This window comes from Fringilla coelebs (genome assembly GCF_963513975.1).
Source record: "Fringilla coelebs genome assembly, chromosome: 1".
In the NCBI taxonomy this organism is placed as follows: Eukaryota; Metazoa; Chordata; class Aves; order Passeriformes; family Fringillidae; genus Fringilla; species Fringilla coelebs.
In genome coordinates, this window is record NC_140028.1 from 74,972,204 (window position 1) to 74,982,705 (window position 10,502).

General features: G+C 39.1%; 1 protein-coding gene across 1 annotated transcript in view; it reads right to left on the minus strand.

Annotated features, from left to right (window-relative positions):
• Positions 1-1,573, minus strand: part of DNAH5 (dynein axonemal heavy chain 5) — a gene marked incomplete at both ends in the record, with an annotated part of 116,085 nt that extends 114,512 nt beyond the window's left edge. The window contains one exon of the mRNA XM_084220613.1: positions 1,517-1,573. Within this exon, the coding sequence (XP_084076739.1) occupies positions 1,517-1,573 (57 nt within the window). The remainder of the gene's footprint in view (positions 1-1,516) is intronic.
• Positions 1,574-10,502: the final 8,929 nt, after the last annotated feature.

The window sequence follows — 10,502 nt, forward strand, 5'->3', positions numbered from 1 at the left end:
CACAGGTAATACAGCCAAGTTTAGTTTGGGGTTTCTTTTCCCACTTTTGGTTATGAAAGTAAGAAAGGGTATATGATATGGTCCCATAACAGATGAAGGTCCAAAGCTAAACTCATTAACTGAAAAGTCCTTTTCTGATGAATAGTCCAGTTATAACATGTAGCTTGATTTATGTTACATAAAACCTAAAAATTCCTAATACCTAGATACTGAAAATTTGGCACAGGAAACTAATTTCAAGAGACATCTTTTCCTGAAGCAAGAAAAGGGAGAGATTCCTAAATCTATCTTTCATATACCTAAACCCATAAAAATCTCACCATCAGTCTGAAAAAATACTTTGAGATTAAATTAAAATTTTCAAAAAGTTTCCTAACTGCCAAAAAAGTATATATATTAAAGCAGAAGGTACTGAAAGAGCGCAAGTCAGAGATTCAAGGGGTTCATTTTTTGAAACAAGAGGCTTAGAAACCAGCTATTGACTATTGCCAGCTTCTCTATTACAGAACAGAGCTGCTGATGCAGACACCCTGAATAGAGTTAGCAAGAATGTTGTTTAGTATGCAAGTCATATGCACACAAGATAAAGCTTGTTCTGAACACTCTTTATCCAGAAAAGAACGCATTTTTTTGTCAGAATACTGCGCATCACTGAATTTAGACATGCTGCAATCAAAGTCTTATGTATGAGCATGGATGAGCATGACTTTACAGGGAAGTTCAATAGCGAAAGAGTCTAAAAAGTAACAATGCTTTATTGTTAATTTACTGACTTATCCAAAATTTATTTAACCAGTGTGGAATTCCCTTGTCTGTCCTTTAACTTGCTAAGATGTTTTATATTACATAAGGCTTACTCATGAATTTCCCTTCAAAAGTAAACTACACACCATTTCACATATTTTCAGGCACCCTGAGCTTTCAACTTTCAAGTTTCAATGTTTTTATTTCCTCTTTCCAAAAAAATACAAACCCTAAAGAATTAGAGCAGTTCCCTTATCTAACTCTTAAATGTCAAAAATCAGAGCTCTGCACATTGCATTAACTCAGGAACAGTTTGCTAAATAACCAGCTTTTAAAATGAGTCTAAGTATCTCAATGACTTCTGTAGTCTGTTGTGGTTTCTCAGTGCTAAGTATTTCCTTCAAAATTCTATTCCCATCTTAGAAGTATGGGGAAAGTGAAGTTACATTTCTATTTTCCTTCATGGCAGAGTCAACCCGTGCTTGGTTGCCACATCTAACATCAAACTCTTTAGTGTACTAAAATTGCATTTGTGAAATTATACCATTACCAGACCATTGCAACAATCTGGGCAAGACACAAGCACCACTACCAAATGCATAAACACCTCCCAGTGCAAATTTGCCTTTCAAAACAAATTGTGCAACTAACATCATCCGCTTACACCTATTTTAAAACAATTTTTTTCTAAGCCCTCTCCCCTTAATACACATCTTTATTTGAATTATGTATTTATTAGTCTAAACCTAGTTCAAAATTCAGTTTTTCTTACCTTTATCACTCTGCCAATGCTTCGTTTCCAAAGTTGCTTTCTTCCAGCTCTAAACATTGTACTATTCAATATAAGCATCAAGCACTGTTTTACAGGAGCAATCCCTAATCCATGGGGAAAGCTTCTACATTCATCATTTTGTACTCCCCCCAACGTTTTGTTTGCACTTGTTTCTTTCCTTTCAGTAGGAATGTAAAATAGTAAGGATATAAAAACCCCAGCACCTATTAACCTTATCTCTGTATTTAAAATTCAGTTCTAGTGTGCATACAAATTGCTAGAAAATTAAATTACACTAGCACAGAAACAAGAGGTCTCTAGCTACCAGAATTTACTGCCTATAGATTAGGCCTTGAAAGTTACTGCTACCAACCACAGTGTTGTTAAGGTGATACTGTTTACACACAAACACGGCTGGATACAATTCATCATACTCAAGGGCACCATGAGTATTTGCAGAAGTCAATTTTATAACTGCTTCTCTGATTTGTGTTTAGCCTTCTGAAGCAATCCTTGTGTCAACAGGCATCTTTGTTTCCTTGTCAGAGGTGACTGTTTAAATATACAGCAACAGTCAAGCAACTTTCAAATATCTTTTACCTACAGACTTGCACATTACTGAGTTTTCTATTCATGCTTTTATAGAAGTACGTTCAGTTACACTAATTTTTCAGTTGTACAATGGTTGCTTAATACAGAAATTTTTCTTCAGCAAGAAATGTTAGGTTTTTTTCTTCCTAAAAGAGCTTTAATTTTTTTCCACTTTAGTGACTGAACATAATCCAATGTCCTCTTGAAAGTGCCAAGAAAAACAATCTAATTATCCAGTATTAGTAACAAGAAAACAGACATTTTACAGCTATTTCTGGCTTAAAATGTCCCTAAATATTTCTGCTTCCACTCATATCAATGTGAGTAATGTCTAAAAGCACTTGACAACCTTAGCATTGACAAAAATCACATGAGTAAAAGCCATTTTCCCTGCATTATCTACATTTTCCCACCTACTGTAGTCAAAATTGTGCATACATGTTTGAAAGAGAAAGACTAAAGAATTGCATTTAGGGTAAAAGTAAACATCCATAGATTTCTCTGAACCCTTTACAGGGTTATCATTTAAAATTAAACATGCTATTAAATCTTACATATAAAGTTAATTCCTACGGATATATTCAAACCACTGAGGAATTAATTATTTACATTCTGTTGGAAGGAGTCCAGAGGAGAGCCACTAAGTTGATCACGGGACTGGAGCAGCTCTCTTGTGAAGACAGGCTGAGAGGGCCAGAGCTGTTGTGCCCGGACAGGAGCAGGCACTGGGGACACCTTCCAGCACCTACCATTTCCTAAAGGGGGCCTGAAAGAAGGCTGGAGGGATTTTTCACAATGGCATAGTAGTGACAGGACAAGAGGGAATGGCCTTAAACTGCAGGACAGCAGGCTCTTCACTGTGAGGATGATGAGGAACTGGCACAGGTTGCCCAGGGAAGCTGTGGATGCCCCAATCCTGGATGTGTTCAAGGCTGGCTAGATGGGGCTCTGAACAATCTGGTCTAGGGGAAGGTGTCCCTGCTCCTGGCAGAGGGGTTGGAACCAGTTGATCTTTGATGTTCCTTCCAACCAAAACCATCCTCTGATTCTATACTTCTTTGCATGATTTATGTGATTCCTAAAGTAAAAACTCAGCCCAACAGGCTCAACTTCACCATGCAGCAATAAAAGCTCTTTTTAAAAAAATAAGGGGAAAAAAACCCCGTACTTAAATCTCTTGAAAAACCAGCTAAAAATCATGGATCTTTTTCCTAAAATGCCATAAAGTCATAGCAAATAACTTACAGAATCACAAAATTGTAAGAATTTTTAAAAATCTCCAAAAGTTATCTAGACAGTCTTTTGCACAGAGCAGATCCAATTAGAGTGGTTTGTTCAGAGATGTTTGCAGATTTAATATCTCTAAGGATGGAAATTCTGCACCCTCTGGGGCTATATAACTGTGCCCAACACAACTTGACCATCCAGCATAAAGACTGCGCCCATCTAGCTGAAATCTGCCACGCTCCAGTTTGTGTAAGTTGGCTCTTATTGCCACAACCCTTAACGAGGCATTAATCAAGGGCTCAGCTCTGTTGTCTCTCTACCCTCTCATTAGAAATTATAGGCTGCAAGAAGATCTCCCCTTGGCCTTTTCTTCCTGTAGCTAAACGAGCAGAGCTCTTTCAGTACCCACCGCTGCTGCTTCCCATTTTTCTATACAGCCATCCATCTCACCACAGAGGGCAATCAGGCTGATCGTGAAGAATGTGACACTGGTAAATCTATGATGGTTGCTCACAATCAGCTTCTTGCTGCTTCGTGTGCCATGAAATAGCTTCCAGAACAGTTTGCCCCACAACCTCTCCAGGAGGAGCTGATTGCAGTGTCATTCCCAGGATCCTCCCTTTTCTCCTCTTTGTAGACAAGAGGACACAGTCTTAAGCTGCACTAGGGGAGGTTTAGGCTGGACATTAGGAAGAATTTCTTCACAGAAAGGGTGACTAGACATTGGGAGGGGCTGCCCAGGGAGGTGCTGGAGCCACTGTCCCTGGAGGTGTTTGAGTGGGCTTGGCACTCATTGCCATGGTCTGGTTGACACAGTGGTGTTCAATCACAGGTTGGACTTAACGATCTCAAAGGTCTTTTCCAATCCAATTGATTCTGTGACAGGTGTAACATTTGTCTTTTTCTAGTCATCAGGAACCTTCCCAGACCATCATGGCCTTTTGAAGAGAGATGGGCCTCAAAATGACATTGGTTTCCTCTCTCAGGACCCTCAGGTGTATCTTATCTGCCCTCATGGACTTCTATAGAACCAATTGGCTTAAGTGCTCCCTTAACACTACCTTTGGCTACCACAGATAATCCCTCATTTTTGTTCACGTTGCAAGGAGGCTTGAAGGTCTAAAAGAGCCAGAGGGCAAAGCCAGCTCATGAAAACTGATTTTATAAGTCACTGAAAACTTCAGCTTTCCCATGGTCTTTACTCCTTAGTCTCCTGTTCCCCTGAGCAGTGGGGCTGCATTTTCTTGTGCTGTCAGTGTACTTAAAAACAATCTTCACATCTCCCTTTGCCCTCCTCACAAGTTTGAACTCAAGCTGAGCTTCTTAACTCTATCTCTGTGAACTCAGGCATTGTGTCTATATCCTTCCTGGGTGGTCCTGATTCTATTTCATCCCAAGCTTCTAAGGAAGCTTGCATGTTTGCATTCATACCCTCTGTGTTCATCCATGCCGGCCTCTTACAAGGTCCCCTCTTCCTTCTGCACATTGAATGGCCCGTGTGTGTGTTCCAATGATGTTACACTTGCAGGTCACAAAGCTTTCTTCAGCCCTGTTTCCTACTAGGGAAGTCCTTCATGGGCTCCTGCCAAGAAGATGCCCTCAAAAAGTCAAAAATCTGATGTCTGAAGTCAAAGGTTCATTTCAGAGTTTTAAGCTCTACAATCTCATGATTCCTGCTGATAAATCTTCTCTCAACTTGCCCATCTTCAACTAGTTTTCTTGTTTGTAAATGGCAAGCCTAACAGAGCATTTCTGTCAGCTCATTTATCATTTGCAAAAAGAAACAGTCTTGGAACTCCAGAAATCTCAGTCCTTTAAGTAACTTGGAGTGCAACATTTTTAGAATTAAAATGGTTGTCAATCGTGACAAGGACGGATCTAATCCATGAAGGGAATCCATATATGTCTTGATATCAAATAATCACAAATTATTACCTTACACAGGAACTCTCCTTGCAGCTGTAATATATCCTCAGAACCCTTGGGGCAGCCTGCATTTACAGTTCTAGATTATACACTGATATTTGTTAGAGTCATTCAAAGATCATTGATGTTTATGGAATTTAACTTCCTGTGATCTTCCATCTCATTAAGTTAAAAAAAAGAAAATGCAAAATAATGAAGTGGTTGAGACAGTGCTTAACTGCCATCATCAGGTCATTGCTGCCCTAAGGTCAAAAGTCAGACTTCCAGCAGAGCCAGTTTAATTAATGCAACCAACCCAGAAGGCTGAGAAGCAACATTTTGGTCAACACTTATATGCCAGACTCTTGTAACCTCTACCTCTTCTTTGGCTTATAAACCACAAAATCAAATAATGCCCAGCCTTAAATATAGTTTAGCTGATTTTGGCTTAAACTGCTATAAAAATACTGCTTTAGGAATTTGCTTTACGTCCACTAGAGCATTAGATTGGATAGTGTACAATGGCTATGTAAATGGGTCAAATAATCTAGGTCGATTTTTTTCAGATTTTTGACCAGAACAGTTCTTGCTGAGGCAGAGCTTAACAAAGACTCCTTGTTCTATCCCAGTACTAGATTTGACTTATAGAAACATTTTTATAATTTGGGGGGAAAAAAGTTTTCTTGCAGATTTTAACCAACTTTAAAAAAAATTCCTCTTTTACATTTATTTTATTGGTGATATACCATCCGATCTGTAATTTGAAGAACACATTTCCTCTCCAGATGCTTCAGGAGTGCAAAATCCATGGTGAAGTTGGATTATTTTTAATAATTTAGTTTATACATTAAAGAGGATCTTGTATTATAACTGAGGATTCTAAGAATAATTTTAGTCTTTCATATCTCTGGCTAGCCTTGGCTCTGCTCCACCCCCAGCAAAGAATTAAGTCAGATTTGGGGTAAATTACTGCTGTGCAGATGAGTAAAAAAACTATGAAGCACACAATCAACTGTGTCAGAGAAACACTTTTCAAACAAAAATAATGAGTTGTCGTACAATTTTAGGAATTATGAAAGTTCCTTTCACAATATCAAAAGACTTTGTTCGTGTTCCAGTATCAAAACTCGTACATGGGGTAACATCAGGCTGGAGACCAGTCACCAGTGGGGCTCTGCAGGGCTCCATCCCCACAGTGTGATGGGAAAAGGAATGGCAGACACTGCTCTCTTCTCTGTGGTGGCAAGTGACAGGACCCAAGGGAATTGCCTGAAGCTAAGTAAGAGGAAGATTAGGCTGGATATCAGGAAAGGTTTTTCACCCAGAGGGTGACTGAACACTGCAACAGGCTCCCCAGGGCAGTGGTCACAGCACCAGCCTGACAGAGTTCAAGAAGCATTTGGACAATGTTCTCAGGCACATGGTATGACTCCTGAGGTGTTCTGAGTAGGGCCAGGAGTTGGATTCTATTATCCTGATGGGTTCCTTCCAACTCAGTGTATTCTATGGGGGTTTTTGTTAGCATTACATTGCACACTCTTAGGAGTAGCAGATAGTAGTTAACTACCATCTAGTGGTTAAAAGCTGAAAGCGTACATGACTTTGGCAATTGAAATATTCTTTACAGAGATGATCACTGACAAATCACAAATGAAAATCTACACTGAATGTAACTGGAGGAACTTGAAGAAAAGGATATTCGACTCTGCTGCATTCTCTCAATACAGCTACAATGGAAATAACCAGAGCTAAAGGTAGACATAACCTTGAGCTGCTTTCAAAGTCAAATAACACTGAGGCTTTAATTCCTTGAAGGCAAGGATTTTTAACTGCTTTGCTAAGAAAAATTAAACTTCAACATATTTAGTGATTTCCTGCACTAGTAGGCACATGGATCAGTCATTCCAAAAACTGCTTTTTGTCTTAAAATATCTAACAAGTGTACAATTTGTCAGCCACCTAATATCTTCAGATCAAATATATTGAAAAAAAAATGGAAAAAAAAGAAAAAGAAAAGCTATCATAGCTGAAAACTACACTTCTTACTTGCTTGATGAGGTAACAGATATGACTAAGACTTTAACCATGTTACATTGCTATTTAACAAGGATTTTATGTGAAAGCTAGTACTGCTTAAAGAACCAGCCTACCATGTAGGAAGTCCTAGTGTAATTCCCTCTTCTGCTTTAGGCAAAACATTTGTTCTTCAGGCTATGCTCACCTATTTGATCCACCACGAATAAAATAAAATTTAAAGATAAAACAATTACATAGTTGACAGATAAATAATTAGCCTTCTGTTTACCAGGACAAACAGGATGTGTGGATCTTACCAAATGAAGAGACATTATTGTGAGGACAGAAAATTGCTGCTCAGGTAACCATGGAAGTGATACATTTTCCAATCCTACACACACTCTTTCCTGTTTCAAATTATGTGGTATTGTGCCCGTCAACTTCACCAGCACAAGGATCAAAGGCAAAAATACCCTACCTCAGCATCTTCAAGCATCCCTAGCACCACTGAGGTATTCCAATATCCCTAGAAATGCAAACTAAAGAGAATGATATAAATTCTCAGCATGCAACCAAACACCAGGAAAAAAACAACGCCCAGATTCACTGGAAGATGAGAACACTCCTGAAATTAAAGGAATGGTTTTGGAAAAAACAATTTAGGTAAACTTTGTATCTTTTACTCTTAAATATTAGAGAGGAAGTTCTGAACTTATCCTGAGGAAATGTTATCAGGCCCTAAAGATTATTTGTTGTCAAAATACGTATCCACTTGTGTGAAGTACAGGGAGCTAATGACACAATAAAGCAGAGGGTTCCACCTGTCACACTGCAAGCCATAGCAAAAGGCTGGACAGTAAAAGGTTGTCCTTTTGAAAAAGGTGGGAGAAAACAGAAAACTAAAACAGGTACATAACTGCTTTACCTAAGCAGGAAAAGTCCTAGAAACAAAGTTGGAAGATCTGGGATACTACCTTCAAAGTAAGAAAGGGCTGTAACAATAGCACTAGAAACTACCAGAATAACAAAAGGAGGGCGTACCTTGTGCCATACATCAAGGTATTTACTACCTAGAAAATGTGGGAAAATGCACACTGGCTTAAAAGAGTTCAGTGTTCAAACAAGCTAGAGAGTCAACCAGAGCCCAACAGCATAAAGTTTCAGTGACAAACAAGATAGACACAGCATATGATATTACTGTCGGCCTAATTAGCCTGGAAGTATTGACTGTGACATGCTGACAGTGACAAGGGGAGGCCCATGGCAGGGAACAGAATCACTAAGTAACTTCAGCTGTATTCATATACACCTGGGAAATACAATTTCAGATTGCCATGCTGATACTAATTTTTTTAGACATCAATAATAGAAGGTTCGTAATTCAAAAACACATGAGGCCTCAGTGCCTAAAAAAGGCACAATATCAGGTTCAAAATATTAGAATTCAAATAAAACACTAAATTTAACAACCTCATAGCTCTAGAGGCCCAGAGAACGTGACTGGTGACAAGATGGCTTGTTTTGATGCATCCCCACACTCCACCCAGGCCACACAACAATGTGTGGTGCTAACACATCATGAGAAAGAACAAGACTTTGCTGGAAAAGAAGGGCCAGGCTGGAGATAGAGCAGCGCTTTTCCCTGGGAAGGAACCACACACAGCACAAATGCAGGAATGAGTGTCAGGAAGTGGGCATGAACTATAATATGGGATTGAGACACCGGTGACCCCCAAAGCCCTCCAATGCCTTTCCAGAAAGGCCTGCACCTGATACCTAACTTAGATAGAAAGAGAGAAATCTGCCCATAAAAAAGGTACTTTCCCAAGCCTGGGCAGTGCCCCACAGGATCCTGGATGTATCCCTGGCAGACTGACACAGCTAGATCAATTCTTATCTGTTGGATCGATGCTGGAACCAGAAGTGATGATCATTTTCTCTCTTTTTCTCTGTTGCTTTCTTTCTCTAATTCATCTCTTACTCTTTAATTTTTCTTGCTTTTCCTCTTTTCCTTTACTTTGTCATTTTTTTCTTTACTTAATCTCTTCCTCTTTAAATTTTTCTGTCCCTTCTGCCACACTCTTTCATCCAGACCCCTTTTAGGTGTTAATATAGTAGGTCAGAGACTAACACACCAATTTCCAAGTGTGTAATTTACTAATAAAACTTTCTGTTTGCAGACATTCTTACTTTTTTGTTTTGTTCCTGTTGACCAAAGAGCATTTACAAATCTTAGGTGCTTCCTTCCCTTTAAAGGAGGGTCATCAAAACAGCACTAACAAAAGCTTTAGAAAAGCCAATGCATCTTCAAACTGGGCAGCCACTAAAAGTAAGAAGATAGAAATAACGAGTCAAAATCATTAAATCTTTGCAGACAACATGCAAACTATTTAAGAACACCATACTGAAAACAGAGTGCAATTGCACAGATTCTGCCATGGAAAAACTTGAGAAAAAGCATAAGCCAGTCAGCATAGCTAAAAAGTAGAGCAAAAGCCAGCAGGTATCCTCCAAAAAGCTGGAACAACAAAGACATGGAAAAAATCCAGATAAATTAAAACCTGACAGCTTAGACAATGATGCAATAAGGCAAGGTGAAGCAGACTGAATAATAGCTGATAAGAAACACAAAGTGGTGATAATGAGGTCCCTGCCATGGTGCACCACAATAATAGGAAATGTCCCACAAAAAAAACATGGAATTGCAAGACTTGGGAGTGATGGTGAGTGAGAGGCTGGACATGACCCAGCAGTGGACCTGACCCTGCAGAGCAGTGTGCTCTTGCAGCCCAGAAAGCCAAATGTGCCCCTGACTGCATCCAAAGCAGCGCGGCCAGCAGGCGAGGGAGGGAATTCTGCCCCCCTGCTCTTCTCCAGTGAGAAACACCTGATGAGGAAGCCTTGGTAGGTAAAGTAACAGACATTATATTAAAGCATATAATTAAGAAGCAGCTTAAATTATTTAATTTCCAAAGGAAAACCCAAAAATCTTTTTGTGAAAGAAAGGAACACTCGTCATGAACTGCTGAGGTTCACTAAAGAGGTTAATAAGTATTAGTGTAAAGAACATTGAGCTAAATTATATGGATTTGCAAATAAAGCTTTCAAAAAGATCAATTGTCAAGTGCTTTGAGGAAAAGCATAATGGCAATGACCTTCAAAGATAGAGACTTGATGAAATGTTGGAATGGAGAGGATAGGAAAAAAAAAAGAATAGTTAAATTTTACAGCAACAGCTTTAAGGTAT